The following is a 27,985-nucleotide window of genomic DNA, read 5'->3' as shown; positions in this document are numbered from 1 at the left end:
CACAATACTAAATGCATCACCAGCAAATTAATTCTGAAAGCAAAGAAAAGAAAAAAAGAGATAAAACCCTCTCCACTCAGTCTTATGACGCTTTTCCACTAGCTCGGCACGGCTCGCCACAGCTCGGTTTGGTTGTGTTTCCATTGCACTTGGTGCCTCCTGGACGTGGGCGGGGTCGTCGTAACACGGCTGCGCGTGTTGCTGCTCACCCTGTGGCTTTTTGTCGCACAGAAGGCAAGAGAAGAGAGCCAGAGAAGACTCCTGGCCGCCAGACAAAACAGTATTGAAAAGTACCGGAGAGTTTTGTTACGAGCTTCAAAAAGACGACGTTTGGAGGTAAGCTAACGGTTGCTAACGCTAGCTTTTATTATCCGCGTTATGACGCTTCCAGTGACGACACTCATCGGCCAATCAGTGGAAGGCAGTCGGCTGACGTCACGTTTTAGTAACGCTTCGGCCCACTTGGAACCAGGGCTGAGGTGGTACGGAAAATCGTTCCGGTTGCAGGTACGGCGTGCTAGTGGAAACACGCAATAGCGTGCCGAGCCGAGCCGAAGCGAGCTGGTGGAAAAGCGCCATTTGTCACATTTAGCTGGAATTTGATGGCCTCTTTCTGCAGTTTGTGGCTGTTTACACAACACCAAGGATTCAAGGACCCTATAACCACACAATGATCACTTTATTTGTCCATTGCACTTTACTCTAAGCACAGTTTCAGAGAACCATAAAATGAGTCCAAACACAAAACAATGCAACATTTACTCTTTTTAATGGTTAAAAAAATACTTCTTTGCGCAAAGAGAAAAAAGTAAGTCCCTGTTTGCTGAGCAAACAAGGAACCAAAACAATGGTGACCTCCAAATGACAGATGGAGCAAGACAAAATGAGGTAAACTGCAAAATGTACAATTAATCATGCCCCAAATTCACAACAACAATAATAATAATAATAATAATAATAATAATAATGACAGTAATAATAATCAATACAGCTAGAAAAAAAAAAATCAAATCTGAAAATATGCAACAAGAAAAGATACAGACCTATCATACAAGGCATATCTTGCCCATCGGGCTTGACCGGTGTGCTCTACCTCAATCCGGCCTCTGTACACTCTGAAGCTGCCCAGTCATGATGCCAATGCTTTACACACAGCAGTTCTACGGTGCACGGGGACTTGAACACACTATCTGACTACCAGACATGACACACAGAGTTTTGAGGGTCCAATGCAATCATCATGGCAAAAGGCACCACAGCCTTGGCACATGATCATGGCTTTGAGGCGGCATGAGCACTTGAGTGCCACCTCCTCAGCTGTACTATCAGTGAATGCCTGAATGCTGAGGGTCGTATGGCTGGAAGCCAAGCGGGGGCGCAACTGGAGTACACCATCAGTCATCCCCCGGGAGAAACCGCTGTTGTCCATCATTGAAACGTTAGCTGTGTAGCTTACTCCTCCAACACTTGCTCCTTGTTTTGGAAGCTTTCCGTACAGCTGGAAGGGAAGCGAGGAAGCAGAGGAGGAGGGTGAAGGAGAACAGGAGGAGGGAGAGCTGGATGAATAGGGAGCTTTGCTGTGCTCTTTTTTTGCTATCCTTGCTAAAGTCATCTCCATGTTGAGGAGTCCCTCCATTGCCCCTCCGCTCAGGTATCCATCCATGGAGTTCCCAGGTTCCTTTTTGGTAACACTAATAGGTAAAGTGAGGGCAGATTTGGCCAGAGCCTGACAAGAGGGTCGTGCACCAACTTCATTCTTTACTGTGTGTGAGGGAGACAGCTGCTGTTGGTGAGAGTAGGGGAGCAGAGACTGTGGGGGCCGCAGGTTAATCTTTATAGTTGTCACCCCCTCTGGGGGACAGGGGTCTGCATGAGTAGGAGAGGGGCCATTCGGTATGGTCCGGTGGTCTGACTGGAACCTGTCTGGAGTGTCTTCCTGTGTAGGCTGATGACCACGAGACTCTTTAATAACTACAGATTCCACAGTATTTGGAGAGCATTCCGATTTACTTTTGGATGACAGAGAAGTGGATGAGGAGGGTGGCACAGAGGTAATGACTGGGACAGCCCCAGGGGCCTGCTGGGACTGGGATTTAGCCGAGGCCTCCATCAGACAGGAAACAGGGTGGCCTGTTGGTAACTTGTTAAGGATTTGTGAGACTGAAGTCAAGTCTGGGCTAGGAGACTGGACTGAGACCTCAGGCCTATTGCGCATCCCTAGGTTCTTTGTTGTTGGCGGTCTAGGTTGAGGTCCTGGCAATCGGCTAATCTCAAGCCTACTGGCAGAGTGTGACGGTAGAACTTTCTCAAGGGGCAGGCTGCCCTGTAGGAGCTGAGTGACTAAAGGGTTGTTGGCCTCCACACTGGACACAGGTCTTGCTGAGCTGGACGGTTTTTTAGAGGCTGCTGAAGCATGTGGGTGAGTGACAGAGGGCTTTAAAGCTCCACCACACTCCTCCTCAGCAGAGCTTAGTCTGGAGGTTCTACAGTCATCTCCAAGCTCCATTTTGAGCATAACATTCTTGTCTCTTAGGCCTTGTGGAAGAGTAGTCTGATGAGAATTGTGGTCCTGGGAATGGGGGTGTTGCGGCTGAGGCAAACCATTCGGAAAGCAAGGCTGAATGACTGTCTGACCTTGGCGGCTAGACACGTGGGCCTGGATGACTGGCTGCTGGTTCTGAGATGGAGGACTACAGATGACCAACTGGCCACCACGCTGGGTGTTCCGTTGGGAGCACCAGTCCCGGTCAGGATACTGCCGCTGCTCATCCTCCTGACTCTCATTCTCACAGTCTGAAGCTGTTTCTGTTGAGTCACTGTGTGTGCCAGCCTCGTTATCTTTGTCTCTCATATCCTGATGTTGGGGAGAGGACACACCTTTCTGCCGTATTGCCGAGTTAGAGAAAGCCTCCTGGAGGTCCACATGATGAGAACCATGCTGGATAACACCACCCAGTCCAACTTCCTTACCTTTTTCCTGCTCTTTAGCCTGACAAGAACTAGCTAGCGTTTGAATAACATCCACACCTTTAGCCCCAAACCTGGGAAGGGAATCTGGTATTGAAGTTTGGGTCAATGAAGGCTTTTCACAATCTTGGTCTGCCATCTCTGAGGAAGCAGCAGAAGACTCAGTCAGCTGATTTTCCCTGACTGACTGGATGACAGATGACACAGATAAAGTGTCATGCTCTGGAGAGATCGAGCAAGCCCTGTCGGTGGTACCACTGGATGAGCTCTGTACAGTGGCTGATGTATCCTCCATTTCCCCTTCCACCTTTGGCACCCTGGCTGGCCCCTCTTGAGGAGGACTTAGGGTCTGTGGGGACTCCAAAGATACTGAAGTTGAAGTACTGGACAATGAAGGTGAAGAGTGGGATGTGGGTTCTACATTGAGAAGCTGTAATTGTGCTCCAGACGAATTAGTGTCTGAAGACGATCCCTTCTCCTCCATTCTACTACTTCCCCTTCTTCCATCTGCTCCTCCTCCTCCTCCTCCTCCTCCTCCTCCTCCTCCGTCTCCTCCCCCTCCTCCGTCTCCTCCTCCTCCCCCTCCTCCCCCTCCTCCCCTTCCTCCTCCTCCCCCTCCTCCCCCTCCTCCCCCTCCTCCCCTTCCTCCTCCTCCTCCTCCTCCTCCTCCTCCTCCTCCTCCCCCTCCTCCCCCTCCTCCCCCTCCTCCTCCTCCTCCTCCTCCGGGCTCGATAGGTCCTGGATGCTCTCGCGCTCGTCGTCCATTGCTGCTATCCGATAACCCAGTAGCAGGCCGCAGCCTGATACTGGCCGGCGATGTCCCGTCGCAAGAGGCTGCAACAGCAGCAGCGGCCTCGCGCTGGGCACGGGCTTGCTGGGCACGGGCTTTGATGTCTGCCAGGGTCCGCGCCCCCCCCGTCCCCGTCCGCCGCGAGCCCTCGCCGGGGGGCACAATCCGTGGACAGATCTGGTAGGTGGGGTGCCCTTTGACCCAGGGAGGTTTGATTCTGGATAGTTGAATCTAAGAAAAAAGGGCAGCACATCAATATTTGAATGGATCATTTTTAAGGTATCAACTTAAGGGGTTTTAGTTTATGCAACAAAGTCTTACCCGGATAGGTGGCACCTTGGGTTCTTCGATTGTCGGCTGCGGCTTTTCTGCACAGACACCGTCAATTGTGGTACGAAAGGACTGACGGTCGTCGAGTCGCGGCCGTTTTTCGGGGAAGCTAGAAAGAGCCCCTGTCTCATCTTGCCTCCGCTTCTGCTCCTTAAGCTGGGTGTTGAGCACAGAGGTGGTGGCTGGGCTGGCAGATGGGCTGCTCTCACGGCTGCTGGTGGCAGTCCCACCGGTGATGGAGGTGACCACAGAGGCAGTGTCATCCAGAGGATCCGCAGGAATTGTAGCACTGGATGACGCCGAAGAGGATGAAGAAGAATCCAGACCTGCTGCAAAAGGTCCTTGTCTATCAGGTGAAGAGGGTGAGGAAGCAGGTGAGGAGGCAGACGAAGAGGAAGCAGAGGAGGAAGAGGATGGAGAGGTAGTGGAAGCCAGTACAGGTGCAGCTTCCTTAGGGAGTAAATGGGCAGCAACTTCCGGCTCTTCATTTGCACTAGTGGAGGCTGGGCTGGGGCTGGGACTTGGAACAGGAGTGGGGTCCGGCAATGCGACTGCCTCCGGAGTGGGACAGGGCTTAGGCTCACTAGAGGCACTCTCAACTGGGAGCTCCACACCACAGTCAGCCTGAAGCACTACCTCTCCTTGAACCACTGTGTTGTTGCATATGGGGGACTCAACAGGGACCGCTGCTACTTCCTGAACAGCAGCGACCTCAGCTGCTTCTGTGGACTGCAGGGCTGGTGCGGTCTTACAGAGGGTCCGACGGGCTCTCCGACGCAGGTCAGCCCTTGTGCGTCTTCTCATCCTGCCATCTCTCCTGCGACCCACGCTGCGTCTTTTTGGGGCACCACTTGCCACCACAGCAACATCACTTTCAAGCACGCTGCCTGCTACTTCACTGGCTTCGCTCATGGTAAGCTTTAGCGACTCCTCCCGTGTCAGGCCAGACCTGCAGATAGACACGGTAAGTTTTAGCACATTGTTGTCACGTGGATACGCATTATGCAAGACATTTGTTCACATAATGTACAACACAATGTATCTTCAAAATAATACAAGTTAACTTGTGTCTTTAGGGTTAAAGTCTACTATTATGTATATAATACACATAATAAAATATCCCACCACCACTACAAATAAAACGTTCAAATGAAACCAACTGGCTCTTACTTCTGACCATGGTACTCCTCAAAAAACTTCTCCTTCCATGCCTCTATTTTCTTCTCTTTCTCCATTTCCTGTCGGAAACGCACCTGCATCTCATGGGTGAACTCACCTATAAAGGTTAAAAACATCATACGGCTTAATGAAAGTAGTTCCAACTCTTTTTTTCTATACGAACTTGAATTAGCTGCACTCCGTTTGCTAAATGACAGTCTGCTGTTAAATTGTAGAAATATTACAGGACGGCGCCATCTGTCCAGCGTAGGACATTATCATGCAGAAGCGCTAAACAGATTTACGTTTTATTTATTTATGCCATGTAAATAGTGTTATAGGATTGTTACGTTGTCTGTTTACATGTTTCCCTGCTGCAATAAGCTCATGTAAATAATACCAGATTATGGTTATTCACAGCTGGTGAATCTTTTACTTAAAGGGATAGTTTGCCTCTTTTGACATGAAGCTGCATGACATCCCATATTAGCAATATCATTTATTAAATTTGACTTACCCCCTGCTGCGTCCTGTGAGCAGAGTTCCAGCTGAGTTTTGGCGTTGACGAAGGTAGTCCGGCTAGTTTGCTAGGGTCCCGAAAATAAAGCGTCTTGCTTCTCAAAACAATATGCGTTCAAAAGAGTAATACATTTGCATCACAAAATCGTTCCTCCAAAAAGTCAGACCTCACATCGCTTGGTGCTATTTTCTCTCTACCTTCATATCAATGCGTTCAGCCACCTAACGATAGCCGCACCTGTTACGGTGTTTGCTGCTCGGAAGCAGGGGACTGCTCGGTCTGCACTTCGGTCTGCACAGTTTACACAGCAGGTAGTGATATGAAGGTAGAGAGAAATAACGCCAAACGATTGTGAGGTCTGACTTTTTCTGGAGGGACGATTTTATGATGCAAATGTTTTACTCTTTTGAACACATATTGTTTTGAGAAGCACAACGCTTTATTTTTTAAACCCCAGCCAACTAGCCGGACTACCTTCGTCAACGCCAAAACGAGGCTGGAACTCTGCTCACAGGACGCAGCAGGGGGTAAGAAGATGTTCAGAAATTATGTTGCTATGGGATGTCATACAGCTTCATGTCAAAAGAGGCAAACTATCCCTTTAAGGTTGACTAAAATAGGCTTACTTGCTGTTAAGTATAAAAAACCTAAACTTTTTTCACATTGTGCTTTGTTGCCTCTTTTCACCCTGTGTCTAAAATTATTTTTATTGGTCAGCCAACTGTAACCCATGCTTCTACAAATCCAGCTTTAGCCTCTAAACTAATTGGCTGATAACGAGTTTTTAAGGTTTCTTTTTGTGTTGCTGTCACTGGCTCATCTCCGATAGTTAACAACACAAATACGTCAGGTCTCATTTGATAATACCTGGCAAAAGTCTCAGTAAAATCCAGCAGTTTGCCCATGATTGACTAATAACATTACCTTCAGCTAGCCTTTCTTTCCAGCTCTGAGAGGCATGGGTGAAGAATTCATTATTGAGAGCTGAACTACTCAGCCTAGCCATACCATCAGGTCCAATCTACAAGGAGAGAGGGCACAGAGTTCAAATAAAAGCACAACAATAAATACACGTGATGGAAAGAGCAGTCTGTACCTAATACTGACTGACCTTAAAAAAGGTCAAAGCACACCATGTCAGCTTTTCAGTGTGTGTGATTAAGCAGAGCATCACAGAATTACACAAAATGACTTACAATGGGCAGTGCTGTATCCTACTTCAAACTACTATTTAGAACTTTAGATTAACATTTCAAAATAATGAAGAGCAATAGAACTCTGCTGCACTAAATGTCCAAAATAATGGAAATCTACAACTGAGATGAAATGGAACAGCTAAAACAGCGTACCTGCCGGTCGACCTCTGGCAGAAGCTGCAGCAGTTGCTGCTGTGAGTGCGAGGGGAAGGCTGAGAAGGTCCGCACATTGATGAGGGCTCTGATGTTGGTGTTGACAAGAATGGAACCAGGGGTTTCAAAGTCTACGTCTACCCCTCCTCGACTCCTCTTCATAGGCCCTGCCACAACAACCACAGATGTTTTACTCAGCATGATGTTAGAGCAAACACGCATCCATCCATCCATCTCTCATATCATATATAGATCTATGTATATATAACATTATTTTTCTTTTATACTTTCTTAAGAAAAAAAGAAGGCAAATATATATATAAATAACATCTATGGCAGAAAAAATTGAAACAAACAACATTTAAATGCCTTTCTGTTAGTTTCAACCAACCATTTCTAAACAAGTCAATGAACATAATGATGCAACTCAAATCATTGTAGGTATTTGATAATGTAGTAATTGTGGCAGTCATTTTGAATTGGCATTCTGTTAATAAGAAATGAATTGAAACCGAATAGCTTTGCTGAGTCTGGTTCACAGGGTACAGGCAGTAAGTCGTGTTTTGGCCTTTACGTAAACCTCTTCCTCTTTCGAAACGTTATCTTGCTAAATTAGTTTACTTAAGCATATGGCTCTGTTAATGCTATATATTGTGACATTATAAAGTAGTTTTTTTGTTGTTCCAGGATTATTCCAGGTTGTTTATTGTGCTTTTTCTATGCTCCCCATGTCCAGTCCATGAACATCTGGCTGGGACTTACTTTGGGATGTGTGCACACAAGAAGGCAACCTAAAGCCTCAAGCTGATGTGAAATGCCTCATCAATCACCTGGTTTGAGCAAACTAAAGCCTCTTTCACATAGGTCCTTTCAAACCTGGACTGAGGAAGGTCTGATGCGCCTTCGGTCCACATTGTTGCTCGTGTCAAATTTACAAAAGCGAACACATGTAAATCAGGTATGAATAGGTACTTAGTCGGTCTTCTGTCTATACTTTATAATTATTTAGTTATTCATCTTTTTAAAAAAAAATACGATCTGCTTAGAAAATAATGGGAGGAATGCGAACAACCGAGATGAGCCAGAGCGCTCGGCCGTGAACATGGGAAATCAACAGGGACCTTCAGAGCTGAGAGCTTGCAAAGCTAGATAAGCCAGCTCTTGGTCTAAACAAGCTCTGGAGATCCAGGCTCTTTAGCGAGCTTTAAAGTCGGGAAGTAAAGAGCCATGGGAGCCCAGAGGTAGCCAAGCCAACAATTTGTGAGCTAAATGGCTGAGAGTAGGGAGATATGTAGGTCTGCCTTCTTTTTGAGCCAAGATCACCTTCCACAAATATTGGCAGGTAAGCAGCGCCTGTCTGATAAAAGTTGAAATTCATAGAACATGTATATATTACCTTAACAGAGTCAGACCAAACAAGGAAGGCAAGTGTCAGCTACAAGAGGGAGGGAGATATGGGTGGAGCCACTGAGCATACTGATAGATCTTCAGGCGATATGGTTAGGGCACAGTTCAGTAGAGCTACAGCTCAAAAGGGCCATTTAGATGGGCCACCATCCTTGTCCCAGTAGACATGCACGGGAGAGGAATCCAGTTATTGACTGAAATACGTATGTATGACAATTTGATGCTGTGGACTGTGAGAGAAAAGATTCAAGACGTTCTGCTGCCTCTAACGTCCTCTGTGGGAGATCATGGCACCTGTGAGAAACAGACGCCGTCTTTAAGCTACTTTAATGGTGATTCTGTCAGATGAGGCTGTGGTTCTAAAATCAGGATTTTATTAGAGCAGAGCGACAGTCTGGAAATGCTTTAGTGACCACCAGTTGATACGTAGTCTTAACGGGCTGATTTTCAGTCCCAGTTCCTGACAAAAGAAACTGTGAATGAACTGGGAAATCTGTGAATGAGAGCAGCTTTATGGGGAATTCAGCTGGATTAATCAACACTTTACTGTGTTGAGGTAAAGCTGAGTGTTTTCATGCAGGAGGGATTTGATCGTCACCTGTATTATCTGGTATGTTGGTCCTGTTTTGAGAAGCTTGATTTAATACAATCTCAGTCAGATAAACATATTTAAATGCATGTTAAAAGTCAGATTTTGGTCACTAACAATTAATTTTTCTCATGTAATGTAAACATTCAGAAAAGCTGAAGGAAGAACTGAACAGCTGAGGAAGTATACCCAGGCTCCGCCCTCGCAGTGACGCAACACCTTCGGCTCTGCTACACTTACTCAGGCAAACTGCTCATTCAGGTGGATTCGAGTTCCCGAAAAAATGGGAACTCCACCCACTTTGTCGGGAAGCAATCAACTTTGAGCAGCGCCAACGGCCCAGGGTAGAGGCGTGTTCAAGGTAGTGACGTGGTTGAACTGCCACTCAACCCATGGATTGTACACGGAAGCGCTTCATTCAATATCAACATGGAGCAGCATCAAGCTTTTGACACTGCTGTAGATGCTGTAATGAAAGTGTTCGACGGGAGATTCTCGTTAAAAATCGAGCAAAGAACAGCCCTTGAATCATTTCTTGACAGGAAAGACGTTTTCGCCTTGCTCCCTACTGGCTTTGGTAAGAGTTTAATCTACCAGTTAGCCCCGCTGGTAGCTAAATCATACGTCAGAGGAAAGAGTGGTGTGATTGGCTTAAGCTTAGGCACAGCCTTTTCTGGCCACAACCAGTAGCAACCCGAGGCAGGCGGGTTGACCAGGCCATTTCGAATCGTATTCGTTATGGTCTTGGTCAGACCAGAATCTCGAAGAGATTTGAAAGTCTATGTTAATCATTGGATTGGAACACTCATTTCATAATACAAGGGAGGGAGAGGACGCTGGCGCTGAATGTTCGCCGCTTCTCCGCGGAAAAAAAACGCTTCTCCACGGAAAACAATCCTCTCTGCCGTTGCCTACTGCCGTCATTTTCTACTGGACTTCCCCTGCGCTATTCTTCAGGTGATGCTGTGGATTACTTTGCTCTGATCCCGGAATATCTGTTTTGGAGCCGTGGGTCTGCTGTCAGCGGTTAGCTCTATGCTAGCCTCACCCGGCTCGGCCGGCTCGTCGATGTTGAGCTACTCCGCCTCCCAGCTGATTGGACTTAACAACTGCTCCACTCCACCGTGTGTTTCAATCTTAAAGCGACTGGGTCTTCTGCGTAGACCTCGCTATGTCCATAGAGGCTCCCGGAGAAGAACTGTTTACTATCGACAGGCGGGATCGGGCCCCGTGGTTTCCTGCTGGTCTACTGGACGCACCGCACATCGATTACGTCATCAGAATGCAGCGTCTGTGCTCCCTGATATGGCTGGAAGAACACAATGCATGAAGCGGCAAGGAAAGCGTGGAGTGGATTTCAGTCTGCTGAAGCCTCTTCAAAAGGCTTCTTCTCCAGGCAGTATTAAGATAGAACTTTTCAATGTTCAATCACTGACCAACAAATCCTGTCTTATTCATGACCATATTCTGGAGAAAAATGTGGACCTTATGTGCCTTACTGAAACATGGCACCCACCGGATGTGTACAGTTCGCTGAATGAAGCTTGTCCCCCTGGATATAGCTATCTGCAGAGAGCTCGCCACACGGGTCGAGGTGGTGGTCTGGCCATAATTTAACGCAGTAATTTTAAATTGTCCCACCTGGCTCTTCAGAGCTTTTCTTCTTTTGAATGTTTGGCTCTCAATCTTAAAGCCCCTCTCCAGATGAACTTAGTATTGCTTTATCGGCCTCCAAAATATCATGCCTCATTTAATTCAGAAATATATGACCTCCTACCTTCTTTCTGTGCCCGCTCTGTGAAAAATATCATTCTTGGAGATTTAAATATCCATTTAGATCATCCTTCCTCCCCTATGGCAGCAGATTTTAAGTCCCTGCTGGACTCACTTAATCTTACTCAGTTTGTTGACGCCCCTACACACAACAGGGGGCACACTCTGGACCTAGTGATCACAGACACTGTAGCTATCAATAACTTATCTGTATATGACTTGGGCGTCTCGGACCATAGTCTCATTTCCCTGGAAGTGCCTTCAATTTTGTCTGCTCCAAAATCTAAACGTCTTATTCAGTTCCGTGACCTAAAGAATATTTCCCCTGAGACTCTGTCTTCGGCTCTTCACTCTCTGTCTGCTGTCAGTCATTTATCCGTAAATGACTCTGTGGATTACTACAATCAATCTCTCCAGGAGCTTCTGGAGCTCCTTGCCCCTCTGAAGTCGAGGCTGGTGTCTTTCTCCCGCTCAGCCCCTTGGTACACCGAAGAACTGCGGAACATGAAAGCTGCTGGACGTGCTATTGAGAGACGTGCACAAAAATCGGGTCTCTCTGTCCACAAGCTGGCATTTAAGGAACATCAGAAAACCTATGCCTTCTCTCTTAAGGAAGCACGATCAAAGTACTATTCCAACATCATCAACAGCTGTCCGGGAAATTCTAAACAGCTTTTCTCGACAATAAACCATCTCCTTAAACCCAATCAACAAACTGAGGATGAGGACTCGACTCGTAAATGCAACCTGTTTCTCTCATTCTTCAAAAACAAAGTTAACTCTATCAGATCTCAGTTCCATAGCCTTCCTGATCTTCGGCTGGCACCTACCCTCCTACATCATGGGTCCCTGAGCTGCTTTGATGAGGTTTCACAGAGCGAAGTGGAGAACATCCTCAAGATAATGAAGCCCTCATTTTGTGCCCTGGACCCCTTCCCCTCGTCTCTTATAAAATCTAATCATCCTGCAATAAGCCCATTAATTACACAAATAGTAAACAAATCACTGAAATCTGGTCATGTTCCACTGCCTCTCAAAACAGCTGTCATTAAACCTCATCTAAAGAAATCTTCCCTGGATCCAGACATTCTCTCTAATTACCGTCCAATTTCTCATCTTCCTTTCCTGTCTAAAGTGCTGGAAAAAGCTGTTGCCGCTCAGCTGCAGCTCCATCTACAACAAAACTCTCTGTACGAGAAATTTCAGTCCGGGTTTCGTTCTGCTCACAGCACTGAGACCGCTCTGCTGAGAGTTAAGGCGGTAGCATGGTTGCCGCGTCTGTCACGGCGGTGGTGGACCGTGACGTCAAAATGATGTTTCAGGCATGGCGCTTGCCTTGAAAAGACGGCGCAGCGCGTTGTCGTGCACCAGTCGATTTTTGTAACTTGGCGGCGCCAAGCACAACGAACCGGATGGACCGATGTGAGACCAGGCTCAGTGAGGAGGTGCGTTTGTACAGGCAGCTGTACGAAACTGCAGTGAAACAGCACAGGGAGCACGTAAACTCCCCAAACTGGTGCACAGAGATGGGCAGAACTTTGGGGAAAGAGGGAGAGTTCTGTAAGAATGTGTGGAAGAAGCTACGGGACAGATACGTGAAGGCAAAGAAGACGGCAGACACTCTGTTGATGCCGGGGGCTTCAAACCTTTACCTCTATTGACTGAATTAAAAAATTAAAATGATCCGAAAACTGCAGCAGTATCATTAATTACAGTATTCTTGCTCTTGACAGCGGCATTGTTTTCTTCTCCACTTTCGTGCTTGTAGAGTAGAGGTAACATTCACGTAGCAGCGCCACCTCTGTGACGGAGAAAATTGCAACTACTGGCGCGCAACGACTTGCGCCACTATATAGGGTCCTATGGCGGGCACGAACTCGTGACGTCATCAACACCGCTCGCGCGAGCAGACGCGGCAACCATGCTAGAGCCTTTACCAATGACATACTCATGACAGCGGATACTGGGTCTACCTCTCTCCTTGTTCTCCTTGACCTAACTGCAGCGTTTGACTCGGTGGATCATCACATCCTACTACACCGTCTTCATGTGGAGGTTGGTCTTTGTGACACTGTTCTGGACTGGTTTAGATCTTTTCTCTCCAATCGGCTGGAATGTGTTAGCCTTGGCAAGGCCAAGTCCCAGGCTGTCTCTGTTTCCTGCGGCGTCCCACAAGGGTCAGTATTAGGGCCCCTGCTGTTTTCCCTGTATATGCTGCCTTTGGGTCAAATCATCAATAGACATAATATCTCCTTCCACTGCTATGCCGACGATATTCAACTATACATTAAAACTGGAGCATCATCATCATCGCCTCCTCTCAATGCCTTCACTACGTGCCTGGAGGAGATAAGGACGTGGTTAAATCAGAACTTTCTTCAGTTAAACTGCTCCAAAACTGAGGCCATGTTGTTCGGAACACCTCACCAGGTTCAATCTTCAACTTTGACGACTGTTTTCTTTGCTGGACAAAACATCCCCCTTTCCAATACAGTTACAAATCTTGGAGTTAGATTGGATTCCCATCTTACACTTGAAAACCACATTAAGCATCTGTTTAAAATCTGTTTTTTTCATCTTCGCAACATCTCCAAAATTCGTCCGTTTCTTTCCTTTTCTGATGCTGAGACCCTCGTCCATGCCTTTGTCTCCTCCAGGCTTGACTATTGCAACTCTCTGTTTGTTGGAATACACAAAAAATATCTTCAGAAGCTCCAATATATCCAAAACAGCGCAGCCAGGATCCTTCTGAGGGCCCGTAAATCGGCCCATATTACACCTATTCTGCATGATCTCCACTGGCTTCCTATCACCTTCAGAATTCAATACAAAATCGCTCTCATCACCCATCAGTGTTTATACGGAACCTCTCCGGATTATCTGAAGGACCTTCTCACCCCACACTCACCCTCCAGATCCCTACGATCACATGAACGCAACCTACTCCACCTTCCTCGCTCCAGATTAAGGACCATGGGAGACCGGGCTTTTGCTGTGGCTGCCCCCCGTCTTTGGAACTCCCTCCCGGATTGCCTGAGAGCTCCACAATCACTGACTGATTTTAAAAGAGGCTTGAAGACTTTTTTATTTAAGCAAGCCTACTCTGCCTCCACATGATTTTATGATTTTATGATGTTGATTTTATTTTTTGATTTTAGTTCAACTGTGTAAGCACTTTGAGATTTTGCTATGAAAAGTGCGGTACAAATTAAATTGATTATTATTATTATTAATCAGGCTAGAGGAAGTAGGGCTGGGTGATATAACGATAGCGGTACAGATACGAAACATGGTCGATATACTTTTAAATAGATTTGTCCAATGCCAGCAGCTAGTCCTGGATGTTTGTTTGTGCTGCGGCAGCCGTGTAAAAAAAAAGAAAAAAAGAAAAAAGAAGTGATCCAAGGGCCCGAAAGGTTCGGTGCTGTGGAGGTATTTTAGATTTTTAAAGAAAGACGGGGAATACCACCGATCTATTTCATCACCTGAAGCAGCGTGTTTGAGCACGGAGAATGCTAACTTTTTTTGATTAGTTGATAATGTTTTTCTCTTATTAGGTTAAAGAAGGACTGAAATTAAAAATAAAATAGAAAAAACAAATAAAATAGCATTTGAAAAATTGTGCATCTTAAAATAAAGTGATTCATTTTGGAAAAATAAAATAAAGTGTACCAGCAGCTTGAGTTTCCCTTTTTCTTTGTTAACTGTCTCAACAAAGTTTTACAATAAATTAATATAAAAACATCTTAACAGTTAAACAGTTTCTCTTTCTTTCAGCTCCCACTTTCTGTTGTTCAGTGAGAGAACTGAGCTCTAACTTCTCTTGCCAGGACTTTAAATCTGGGCTGGGGTGGTATCAGGGCCATTATCATACACATGTGCAGGTGCTCATTGATGAGCCTGGAACGATAATTAGTTTGAATTATGTTTATTGTGGAGAAAGCCGCCTCACAGCTGTATGTGGACCCAAACATGGTCAAGATGAACAGGGCTACTTTCCTCAAACCTGGGAACGCTGTCTCCCTGATCATTTGGAGCCAGAAAGTGGCAGGGTGAGCTCTGCTAAAGTGCTCTTTCAGGCCATATCTGCTGGCAGATCAATGAGTTGCAGCTGGAGAGGCCCAGCATTTCCCCACCTGAGAACCCCCTGACATCTGTGATGAGAAATGGGCTCTGAATGAACATGGTGAGCTGAAGCTGTCAAAACTTTTGCTGCAATTTACAATTAGCTTATCAACAAAGTCAACAAAATGAGACACTTCTCTCTGTCCCTGAAATGTCCCTGCACAGTCTCCCTGCAGGTCTTCCTTGAACACCTTAGGTTTCCTCTGAAAGGAGCGGACAGCCGTCATCGTTTCACAAACTGAATCGTCCTTGCCCTGTAGCTTCAGATTCAGTTCATTCAGATGTGATGTGATGTCCATCTTTTTCTCATCCTTTAAAAAGAGAGTCCTGTGTTGCTTCTGACTTCTCAGCTCTGATAAGAAAGTTGCTATTTCCTTCTGATGGACCAAAAGCGCTCCAACACCCTGCCTTTGCTGAGCCATCTCACATTGTTGTGCAGCCAAAGATCATCAGCGTTGGCCTCAACTTCTCTCAGGAATTCCCTGAACATGCGATGCTGATAGGAAGGATGCCCTGAGAAAATTGATCATTTTCATCACACGGTCCACCTGTTAGTGACCTCTGCTATAGACCATCTTTACGCGCACATATGCGTTGTAGTTGTGTTCCCGGTCAATGTTTAATAAAGAGAGCGGCACCTCCTCACTGAAGCGAGCGAGTGCAGCAGAACATGTTTCGTGTGGGTTTCTTATTAAAAATTAACCTTCTGATATCTTCAAATCTCAATTAAGAGTAACAGGGAGGGAATGGGGGTGTCTGGCTCTGCACTCTCCGTGTTCTCATCCTACCTGACAGACCGCTCCTACCAGGTAACACTGAGAGGGTCTGTGTCGAAGCCACGTAGGCTCACCACTGGGGTTCCCCAAGGTTTGGTCTTGGGTCCTCTTCTTTTCTCCCTCTACACAACATCTCTTGGTTCTGTCATCCACTCCCATAACTTTTCCTACCACTGCTATGCAGACGACACCCAGCTGATTCTGTCTTTTCCCCCTTCTGAAACCCAAGTTGAGGCATTGCTGCGTGCCTGGCAGACATCTCGGGGTGGATGTCGATGCACCACCTTAAGCTCAACCTGGACAAGACTGAGCTGGTGTTTCTCCCGGGGAAGGGCTGCCCGTTCTGAGAACTGGCCATCACCATGGATGACTCCATGGTGACACCAACTCGGACCGCGAGGAATCTGGGTGTGACCCTGGACGACCAACTGTCGTTCTCGCCAAACATCGCATCAGTGACCCGTTCCTACCGATTCCTCCTCTACAACATCCGGAGGATTCGCCCCTTCTTCACCGACAAGGCAGCACAGGTGCTCATCCAGGCTCTGGTCATCTCCCGCCTGGACTACTGCAACTCGCTCCTTGCTGGCGCCCCGGCTTCTGCCATCAGACCTCTGGAGCTGGTTCAGAAAGCTGCTGCTCGTCTGGTGTTCAACCTCCCCAAGTTCTCCCACACCACTCCCCTTCTCCGCTCTCTACACTGGCTCCCTGTAGCTGCAGCATCCAGTTTCAGACTCTGGTGCTGGCCTACAGGGCAGTGGAAGGAACAGCTCCTTCATACCTCCAGACTATGGTCCAGCCCTACACCCCCGCCCGACCACTTCGCTCTGCGGCCACCAGGCGCCTGGCTGCCCCGTCACTCAGGGGTCCCTGCGCACGATCCACACGGTCACGGCTTTTCTCTGTTCTGGGACCCCGATGGTGGAAGGATCTCCCGACTGATATCAGGACAGCTGAGTCGCTGCCCATCTTTCGCCGCAGGCTGAAAACCATCTCTGCAGGAAACACTACCCTGATCCGCCCTCTTAGGACATCACCTGCTTCGTCCTAACTCCTTACGCACTTATTTGTTTCCTAAATTGTCTTTGTTTTCTAAATTGTCTTCCCATTGGTCTCGGTACCTAACTTACTGCACTTACTCTAGCACTAGTTATGTTCTCAGCTGTTTGGTTTTGGAAGGAAATGCACTTATGATTTCTTGTGACCTGAAGTTCCTTTGCCTACCGATGTGGAACCCACTTATTGTAAGTCGCTTTGGATAAAAGCGTCTGCGAAATGACCGTAATGTAATGTAATTTAAAATTCACAAAATAGTGATTTGTTTTATATCGTGATATATGTCAATGTCAACTGACATAAAAAAAATATATCGTGACTTTTTCCCATATCACCCAGCTCTATGAGGAAAACATTAGTTTTTATAGAGATCGATATCTGCCAGTGAGACTGTTCCAAAGCCTTACTGTAACCAGACTCGGTTACACACGTACAGGATGGTGAGAAAGTGGAGTTATCTGGTGGGTCATTTTTACCTGAAGGGACATGCTCTCCATTTACTTTGAGAGGAGTGAGGACAACACGAGGCATCATGACAGCTTTCTTCCTCTGTCTTCCTGACTGTGGAGACAGAAAATAGAGGTATGGGTAGGTGCACACAGAAACTGCTCTTCCTACACATGTAACAGTACATGCAGCTGTTTCAAAGCTTTTCATACACTTCATTTTCATTTTATTGTGTTATTTGCAGTTTGTCTGTAACACAACCTTAAACATACCAGGCAACATTTTATGAAACCCCAGAAAATCCAAATCACCTTGTGTACAAAGGCAAAATAGAATTTTGGCATATTCAAGGTCCATTAAGATGTTAATTTGATACTACTTTCTTCTCCTCTCTCCTGTACCCAACAATATTCAGGTGTGACTCCAAAAAACAAGGGACAAAACAACACAAGGAGTTAAACATTTTACATTTAACCCCAAAACAATAATTGTGCTGAATTATTGTAAAACCCTTAACTCTAGAACACATCATTTCAGCTCCATGGGTGATGCTGACCTGTCTGGAGCGGCTCAGTCTGGTCTGGGTGTGTTGGGTCTGCTGTGTGTCTGTGCGTCCCTGCTGTCCTGCTGCCCTGCTTAGGCGGGTCTGAGGCTGGCTGCTGGGGGGCTGCAGCTCCGTAGAGCAGGAGGCACTCGATGAACTCTCATCCACTGATGCTATTAGGCAAGGAAAAAAATATAGTCATGCAAAGTTTCAAACGGCGGAAAAAATGTCAACATTTGCAAAGGAGGTGAACAGTGGTGAGCACTTTCTGATGGTAGTAGCATTAAGTGACAAAATAAAACATTTCCACTGTGAGAGGACACCTCTGTGTCTGAGATGCTCCCCACCTCAGTTGGACTCTCCTGGGGGAACTTCCACACTTTGCAGCTACCTCTGCAGCCACCTCTGCTCACTGTTAAGGAACTTCTCTATGACATGCTGCGGTTCAGTACGGCTTGCTTTTTTTTTTTTTTAATTTCTACTGAATGTAGTACCACTGACACCTGTGTTAGTTTCCAACCAGGCCAAACCGATTTTGTAAAATAAAGCTGAAGAACTGCGAGGCTCTGATTGGTCAGAGAAGATCATTCCTTGTGGACACCAACAACATCTCTTCAGCAAACACAGTGACACACTTTCATAAAGTAACTTGAAAGTCCAGCATACTATTACAATATTCATCACCTGATATATCATTTCATTTTTGTCCATGGATCACATACTGTGTTTGTGACTAAGGCATACATGAGCATATTTATTTATTCTATTAACCTTTGTTTCTCTGCTAATGGGAGCTGAGCTCTGTATCGCTGTCATTAGTGCTCTCTTCCCAAAGATATTCACACCCGTCACAAACGAAGAAGATTTCTGTTTATGGGTGATGCTGCACCATCACATCAAGAAACCCTCATTTCTAATTACTTACAAGTTCTGTCAAGCTCACCGGAATAAATCTGAAGAAACATATTGATTGCTGCATGTGGGCGTGGTCTATCAATCTTTATTTGCCAATTAATGCAAATGGTTATTCAACGTGAGCTACAACCACAGAGACATGATATGCTTGACATGCTTTACTAGCCTGGGTGAGATCCCAGCTGGACAATATGATTTCATTATTGATCCATCTTGATCACGTTATAGCATTTGTTTATGCTTTGCATATGTAACCAGATATGTTTTAGGTATATGTTTTACAGTTTATATTTACATTACACATGCTTTCATGAGCAACACACTGGGCCTCATGCAAGAACATTTTCGTATTTTTATTCTAAATTTCTCTCACTTTTTTCGTACGAAGGTCTCGTACGAACACGCCACGTCAGATTCAACAAGCGCTCTTAACTTCGGAAAAAGTGTGTAAACGACCTGCGTAAATGATGAATGCCACCTGTGCGTATTTAAGTGCACGTGCACGAGGATAGTAAATTTGCATACTCCACGCCCAAAATGATACCATATTAGGAGCTGTGCTTCCTCTCTCCTGTGCCAGGAAGTGTTGAGTCATGAGAATGGCATCAAGGAGCAAAAAGAACAACTTTAGGGGCTCTGAGACTGAAGTTCTGCTTTCAGAGATCCAGAAAGGAAAATCTGTCAGCAGTGGAATTACGGGACCTGCTAAAGCGAAGAAATGGGAAGTTATTACGAGTGCTGTTAATACCATGTAACCTGTGGTTCGTAATGTCACCGAAATAAAAAAAGAAATGGTTTGATATGAAAATGGCTTTAAAAAAAAAACCTGTCTCGCCATGGCCAGGCGCTCGATGACTGCAACTAAAGCCGTGCAATCAGTTGTTCCCTCATCATGATAGCACTTTGATGGGGTGGTCCATGAGGGGGGGTCTTCTGGCACCACACCTTCTGGTCTGCCTGGGCTGGTTCAGGTGGAGACCCTCGTTCATGGCAATATTGTGCAAATCTGGCATGCCTTCTCTGGGTTATAGAGCAGTCCTTGGCAATCTTAATCGCGATGTCAGCCAATCGTCTGTCTCTAGGACATCTACACGTCTCGGAACACACGCTCTCTTCCAAGAGCCTGATGCGCTAAGGCATCCAAAAGTAGCAAGTCCTTGACCTTGTTATATACAGATTCAAATGAACCTTCAATTAGTGCATAATTTAAGTCAAACAGAATATTGTCAGTATTGTCTGTTTATATCTATTTATGACTGCTTCAAAGTAATGAAATATACAATCCATTAGTCAAGCACACTTGATTGGAATAACAGCGGACTATTTTAGGAAACTCCTACGTCGTACCTGAAAGAAAACGTAAAATACGAAAAGATTGGTGAATGCGCAAATTCTCTTAAATCACTCGTATGGACGACTTAAGAACAAATCTGTGGGTATGAACGGTTCTTGCATGAGGCCCAATGTCTTCATACTTCCTGTCTCACTCACATCCTAATCAGCTGCCAGGCTGCGGCATTCATTCCAGAGACTGCAGTTAAGCCCATTATACTTGGTCAAATTTGCTCCATTTTTCTCCATATCCATATTTGGAGTGAGCTCTCCCTTGTCTCTGCCTGCAGCAGGGATGTGAAGCCTGAAGCTGTTGGATCTTTTGCTCGGTGCCCTTTTAAGATCTCATTCAAAAGGCTCAAATGTTGCAACAGAAACATTAAGGTAGCAACAGTGTATCTCAATAAGCTTATTCAGTGCACACCTGTGTATAGAGGGAGATATTTGATAATACCTTAAGTCTCAAATGTTTGGGAGGACAGAGCAACTTTTACCTATTGTTTAGGTCAAACAAGCTTTCCTGTAATAAATGAGTGTGTATTTTCTACATGATGGTCAGACCCATTGGCTGTTGGTACATTTGTTTGTGCAGAGGAACACGGCCGTTAGAAGCTGGTCTACGTTAGAAATGACCAATGACCAGATAATGCTGATTAAACCAAGCTGAGAGAGCCTGCACTGCCTCATACATACCATGACTAAAGACCTTTCCACAGGAGATCTGTAACATTAATGGCTAATAATAAAATAGTTTTTATGGAGTCACAATTTACTGAAAACTTGTCCTGTAACCATGACAACTTATATTTGTGAGCAGTGGTTGTGTGAAACAGAGATGGATGGAAGGAGGCAGCTGACAGTCTGCCTTCTCTGAATTATCAGGCTTAATGAATAGTCAGTGTTCCACTGTGAGGGTTCAACTGTCCTACAGTAACAGTGAATCGACTGGAGAAAGAAGGGAGCTTTGCAACACCTTCTCCACCACCAACTAGACTCCAGAGTTTTCATTTTACTTTAAAAATTCATGTCAAGCTAACAAACACGGAGCAGTGAATCAAGGTGGATGAGAGCTGCTGAAAGTGGCTGAAGCTCAAACACGTCTCCCATTCATTCGGCTCAGAAAGAGCTGCTAAGAAAAGAAAAAAAGGGCCTGCGCTGCAGCTAATGACTGGAGGTAAAAGCTGTCAAACTAACTGTGCCCCATAACGCCACTGCAGCCATTCAAACTTAAAGATGCATACAGGAAGTTAACCTATATATGTTCCTGGGTTTAACCAAGTAATGTCACCAACAGAGGGCTGCTTCATTCATTCACCGATAGCATAATAGAAAGCAGAGCAGCGTGAAAGGAGCCATGGCTTATCGAAGCTGAGTCCGGCTCACTGCAGCTGCAAATGGGCTCATTTCCTTGATTTAAAACACAACGCACAAGTCTCTGCCAACAGCCATATCTGCTTGTAGGGGAATAACATTGAAAGGATATCACTGGACCTGGTCCTGGCTTCCCATCTCCTTGCCCATCTGTGACTTGAAATGGACAAAATGATCTGAGAATATGGTCTGCATCAATGAAAATGGTCTCAAACTAGAAAACTGTGCCTCGTCTTAGTTCAGGCGGTCTAGAACTCAGGCAAGTCACAAGGTCTTGCTGATCTATCTTGATGGTTATAATAAGGGACATCATCATCAAAGCAGCACTACATGAACGGATGTTCTTGTTTCAGAGTGACAGCTGAGGATGAAGCATTCTGCAGCTGAAGGAGACACCTAAAGCACCACCACTCTGATTCAGGAGATGAGAGCTTCGTGATTGGCAGAAGCAAACATCCTCTTCTAACTCTGAGGAGAGCTGGCCCTCTTAAGCAGCTTGTTTCCCTTTTTTTTGTCCATCCCAGGTTTGGCAGCCCCCGCAGACTTCTGTGTAGAACAGTGCCGGTGCCACCACAGTGTCCTAAAGAATTTGTACCAGCGTCCTAAAGAATTTGTACCAGCGTCCTGCACATAGCAAAGGACCGCAGTCTCCTCAGCAGGGACAAACAACATCTCACAGGTCAAGCTGTTTATCCAATCCAGTTTACTTTGGAGGTGAACGGTGTAAAACCGCAGCACAGATCACCTCCCACCTTACACTACTGTAGGATATTTGAACCAGTAACAGTAAAAACAGTGGTTATAATGCATGTGGCTTAGCAAACTTTTTATCAGATGCTAAATTAAAGGTCCAGTGGTGGCAATGGTGACGGTCAAACCCCTACTAGAAGTGTGGCCTGCTTTTTTCTAACTCACATGTGACAGTGTGTGCCCAGAGGTTAGGTTCAACACTGCTGGACTGACCTATACTGTTGGTTGTGAGAGATCACTAATGCATGGTGCAGTGTTACCATCATTGTCTATGATCGCAGCTACGATGGTCTCAGTGGAGTCGCAGCTCTCCTGCTCATTGGTTTCATTGGAGTCCACTGGGGCCACAGCTGACTCAGCAGCTTGGGTGCTGCTGCTTGAGGTTGAAAGTGCACCACTTCCGGCTGGCTCTGATGGTGCCTCTGGCTCTGAGGTTGCCTTTGTCCACTGGAGGGCATTCTTCTACAAAAAGAAAAATTGGAAAAAAAGAACAGAGTTGAGATAGCCCTTCTCTAAAAACAGTATTCTTTGGAGATGTGATGCACATCTGTATGGAAAAGTCATTGTTACACTTAGGTGGACATATAATTTCAGCCACCACTTGCTGGTCATCTTTGGTCTTCATCCACAGATATGCCTCTGTGGACATGCTTAGCATTGCAGAATAACTGAACTCTAAGGTCGTAATGTACTGAAAACCAATGCACTGCTACTTAAAAAATGCAGGCAGGAGCCAAGATTTTCTGAAAAAATATTCACCATGCAACCTCAGTAATTTGGTCAGCGTTTCTGACTTTAGTACCTTTAGAGTGAAAAGGCTCATTCGTCCAGGGAGCTTAAAGAAGATACTGTTCTTGACTCGGTCTCCCCTCACTTGGGAGTGAAGCATGGTGACCAGGCAGGCCAAAGGAGCTGTACCACTGTACAAACACACACAAACACACAGAATTACAGCTCGTGCAACCAACAACGGGGTGAGAAACAAAGCCCAAAGGGCATACACCCATCTATCAAGCTTGATTTGGTGGAGGAATGGTAGGACAATAATAATGATGATGGTAAAAGTATAGCACTTTTCTGAACAATGTTACAAGAAGGGATCAGGCGAGTCATTTTAAAGAAAGAGTTCCAAAAGATGGGAGCTCCAACAGAAATCCCAATATCCTTTTGTCACAAACTGTGATCTGGAAACAGTTATCAGGGCAAAATCTGAGAATCTCAGCAGTCTGGAGAGAACAAACCAGGTCAATAAATCCGAGAGCTGTTTTATTCTTTCATGGTGGAGATAATTGGCTGGATAAAGATGCACAGATGTGCAGTCCTGCAACATTTAATTACAATATGTCTTGATCAAATGCTAACTGGCAGAATGTTAGCTTGAGCCAAGAGGGGCTGACAACTAAGAATTACATAGCAACAATGTCAAAGTGCAAAAACCATAAAGAGTAAAGCAGCACAAGTAAGAAGACTCAGACAACACCTGCACATGACAATCTTCATTATTTAAGCCTTAGCTTCACTTCAGCATACTGCAGGTCTTTCACTTCTGTCTTTGACACAGCAGAGTAGAGCTAAAGGACCAACAACAGCAAGACATCAGACCAAGAGCCCCTGGCTAAGGTTGTTACATATATATCTGAAAGCGTGCCAAAGTGGCAGCAAAAAGCTAGGACATGCTGATATGCGTTTGTGAGGCACCAACAGAGAACTATGTTCATCCATACAAAATACATTTAGATTTTTTTAAACGAAGAATTACATTAACAGGTAATCCAGCAAGGACCTTTAGTTATTTTTTTGAAAAGTGGTAGACACTGAGGAGGATGGAGGGCACTTTGGTAACAGTAACAACAATATCCTCAGCCATTTACCATATGATGCCTGATTACAGACTTGGGAATTGTGGAAATGCCCAGCACTGGAATACAAATCCAAAACCATTCCCCAAGTTAAGACAATGTGAGGGGAGAAATTTTTAACCAGCAGTTTGTCAGTTTGTTCGACTCTGAAGCTGAAAAAGAAGCCAGGAAGCCTCAGTAGTTGTATGGATCATCGTGGAGGTAATTTATCACACTAGGCTGACTTCAAATAAACGACACAAAAATAAAACATGTTCATCAAACTGTCAAGAATTTAGCCAATTCCTTGGATCATAAGCCTAATTTTCGTCACGTAATGGCCAGAATTGTCATGAATTTAATTTAGATCCAACTTTGAGATGGTTTCATTGCTCTGTCCCATGGAAATTGTCATTTATTTTCATGACAACTGTACTGTGCAGCTTCAAGACACTTTTCCCTCCTGAAAAAAAGACCTGAGTTAAGGAACTGTTGACTATTTCTTCCACTTATTTTGTGCTGTTGACCAGTGTTGATGGTCAGTGTTAATCAGCCCATCTTCTTTGAGATCACCTCTACATCCGCCAAGCTTAACAAGTGCTCTGTTCAGTCTGAGAAAACCAATCTAATTCACGACTCCTCACTCAAGCTTTACTATGTGCACCAATATCTGCATTAAGACCAGTTGTGTTACATCTCTGTATGAAGGGCCACTTTTAAGTCAAACCAGCCACGGCAAAAGGGCATCAAGTCTATCATTTTTTACTGAAAATTAATCTAGCATTTTGTTTGACTATCAATTTACAGTTACTATGACAACAGTGAACTCCAAAGGATTTGGGTGAACTGTCTAGCAAACCTGATAGATTCATGTGGAGAAAAGAAGTCTGTGCACCTACCTTCTGTTAGTCGGCAGCGAGTCGAGTCGTTCATGGAGAAGAAAAAAGACATTAGCCATGAACGCATTGACAGACAGCTTTATCTGATGCATCAGTGTTCTGATTGCAGGCGTGTGTCTCACCGCATTTCCTTCAGCCCCTTGGTCTGGATGACATGGAGGATTTGTTTGGGAGTCATGGGTGCATCAGAGAAGTTCTCCAAAACCTGAAAAACACCATGTTTGAAGCATAAAGTCAAACACAAAACCCCTGAATGAACAACAAATGATTCTTTATGTAGACTTGGGGCTCTTTCCCACCAGGATAGTCCAAGGGACTCTGGCGGGGAACGCTGAAAAGTTTCACACCTTCATTTGGCAATAACCCCAGCCACAAGCAACTGCCATATATAAAGGCCTCCACATTTTCCAACCCTTTCTTTGTCCGCCTTTGCTTCTTGGGTTACTGCACTGCGCTCTACGTCACTTCCTCCCTTTGGTTTGCTGGGCAGTCCCCTTTGCGTTTCCCACTGGAAGCGAGCCGTACCAGGGTTCACTTGCACGCAGTTTTCAGGCGGAGCAGAGTTCGCTTGTTTGGTCAACACCAGAGTTTGGATGAGCTTTCCCAACCAACTCTGCTCCGTTAAAAGCAGCTCTGGTGTGGAAGCGCCCTCAAATTTTTGCTGCGACTTCTTTATACATCAAGTCATGTTTGAAATTAAAGGATGGAGGATTGAAGTTGATCCGACACCGATTCTACTGAGAGTCTGAAACAGGCTAAATGGTCTTGCTTCACGTGCGCCAATAGAACTCAGAAGTCCCCACTGAGCAACAGCGCTGTGCTCACTGATGTGCCTCTGGGAATGTTAACATGGACGTCATCTTTATAGGATGCAGTGGATACGGCTGTGTCCAATAGGATTCAGAGAATTAGACCAGGTTCTTTGTACACTGCAAGCCAAAAAGACTAGAATAATAACTGTATTACACTACCAAGACATCCTGCTTGTTTCACTTAAATCAATCAATCAGTCAACATTACTTAGAAATAGTGGGGCAACATTTCAGTACAACTATTATTACAGTTTCCAGTTGACAAAGGTATGGACCCGGGAAGCTGTGATGAAAGCACAGCTGTTGGTTTTCCTGAAAGCAGAACACATGGTACCAGACTGCTGTCTTTCCTTCTGCCGGGTCAAAGCTGGAAGATGTCTGACAGGTGAACTGTGTGGTGTGGCCCAATGGCATCAGTAACCACAAAGCATTGCACATGGAAAGTAACGGTAGGCACTGGAGCAAAAGACGTGCTAAACTTTCAGGATTTTAAAATGACTGAAATATTTCATCAGTCAGAGAAGATCATGAGTACATGTTATGGCCTATTCATTAGCTGGGACTCCTTTTAAATCAGAAAGAAAACACAGCTGTCTTTTCCATTTCTGCAACACATTTCTTTCACTGTGCTTTCCCCATGTGTGTCAACTCAAAGGTCCGACCATGTAGCTCCTGAGCCCAACACTCTTTGACACCATGGTCCTAACCTGAGGCCAGCTCAGCGCCATCAGGTCCATGTCTGCCTGCAGCCTGCAGCTCAGATGCATCACAAACTTTTCACAAACTAACTGCAGCTTGGTACCGTTGACAGCACTTTCTCACGATCCTAACTAATTACTTTAGTACTGCTTTTATATTTGACCCTTCTATTTTACGATTGTATTGTATTTTATGATTTGTGTATAGCACGTTGGTCCTGTGGGTGTATAAAGTGCTTTATAAAAAAAGTTGGTATGGTATGGTACGATCCCGCTTCTGTCTTGTGAAACCTTGTTTCTGGTCGGTTGTTGGGTTTAATGAAGGTAAACACGGCGTTAACCTCTCGTCTCCTTCTCAGTTACAGGTTAACCTAGCTGTTAGCGTTGCTTACGGTAATGTGCATCACAAATCTTCTACATTTCAACCATTCCAACCAAGACAGGCGTTACATCCATGTTCCACGTTTACGAGGCTCATGTACACTCATGGGTTCTTACACCATCCGGTCAAATCTGTTGCATCGTTTGGGTTACTCAGGTCGATCTGATTGTAATAGGCGTTAAGCTAGCTAGCAGCTAGCTGCCTAGCAAACAAAGAGCTCAAAACAGCATCAGTGGCTATCACGCTAGCAAGCGTCAGCGTGTTACATTACGACGCGTATTATGCGGAAAAGATATGTTGTAGTTGTAAAATGTACCCTCTCAGCTAAATTTACATCCAACTAAATCTGTCCGTTAGCTCGGTTCGCCGTCCTTTTCATATCGTTGAGCTGCTGATAGCTAGCTAATATGAGAGCAGAACCCAGTTTGTGGTCGTGAGGAGAATGTCAAAACACACTAACACATTTGGACCAGTCACTTCACATCAAGTCATACAAGATTTGCGTGCAGCTAATTCACAGCAGAAATAAATGCTTACCATGCGAGCCGCCTCAGCCCAAGTCCGCTCCTTCTTTCTCTTTTGTTTGTCCTTCATTTCCTCTGCGCTGCTGTCTGCGGATAGTCTGCTGCTGTGTGTCTACAAAGCAAGCCCAATACGATGGCGCTTTAGCTGCCGAGCAAAATGGCTAACTATGTTTTAAGTTAGCTATGTAGACCTAAAACCAGGCGTTCCTTTTAGCCCTGGATAACGCTATATAACGCTATTGTGTTCCTTACAGTTGTCGCCGGTGTGTGTGCTGCAGAAACTAAAGGAGCTGTACACACATATCGTCTCTCTGGGAGCAGGGCTAGCTGTGGTGCTGCTGCAGGACGAGCCACTCTGGAATGCAACAACCAGGTCAGAGGTCAAACCCTCCGCAGGAATGCAACTAGGCCACTCAACCCTTCCGCCTGCAAATAGTTCTTCTGAACAGATGTTGCGTGTAAATAATGTATGATTACACAACGTATCAGTTAATAGAGATGTTCCCATTTCGCCGTACAGAAATGATACAGTGTGTTCATCACACAACAGAGGGATTTACTCTAGTGAGAACCGAAAAATCAACTGCTACCACATCGGTTTGACCGTGTTTCTTTTTCAAATACTGAATCTGT

At 45.4% G+C, this 27,985-nt stretch overlaps 1 protein-coding gene across 1 annotated transcript; it reads right to left on the bottom strand.

Annotated features, from left to right (window-relative positions):
- Nucleotides 1-752: 752 nt before the first annotated feature.
- Nucleotides 753-27,700, bottom strand: asxl1 (ASXL transcriptional regulator 1). The gene is made up of 13 exons (XM_075475413.1): nucleotides 27,366-27,700; nucleotides 25,059-25,141; nucleotides 24,937-24,939; nucleotides 23,002-23,119; nucleotides 22,460-22,661; nucleotides 17,844-18,004; nucleotides 17,317-17,401; nucleotides 7,115-7,281; nucleotides 6,690-6,786; nucleotides 5,258-5,363; nucleotides 4,079-5,036; nucleotides 3,637-3,988; nucleotides 753-3,453 (listed from the first exon to the last, which is right to left on the bottom strand). Exons 1-13 carry the CDS (start codon nucleotides 27,420-27,422, stop codon nucleotides 1,187-1,189), a joined length of 4,656 nt encoding a protein of 1,551 aa, XP_075331528.1. The 5' UTR covers nucleotides 27,423-27,700; the 3' UTR covers nucleotides 753-1,186.
- Between the last annotated feature and the right edge of the window lie 285 nt (nucleotides 27,701-27,985).

This window comes from Odontesthes bonariensis, chromosome 10, assembly GCF_027942865.1.
Source record: "Odontesthes bonariensis isolate fOdoBon6 chromosome 10, fOdoBon6.hap1, whole genome shotgun sequence".
Classification (NCBI taxonomy): domain Eukaryota; kingdom Metazoa; phylum Chordata; class Actinopteri; order Atheriniformes; family Atherinopsidae; genus Odontesthes; species Odontesthes bonariensis.
The sequence above is the reverse complement of the archived record's forward strand: the minus strand, read 5'-3'. Positions and strand labels throughout refer to the sequence as shown.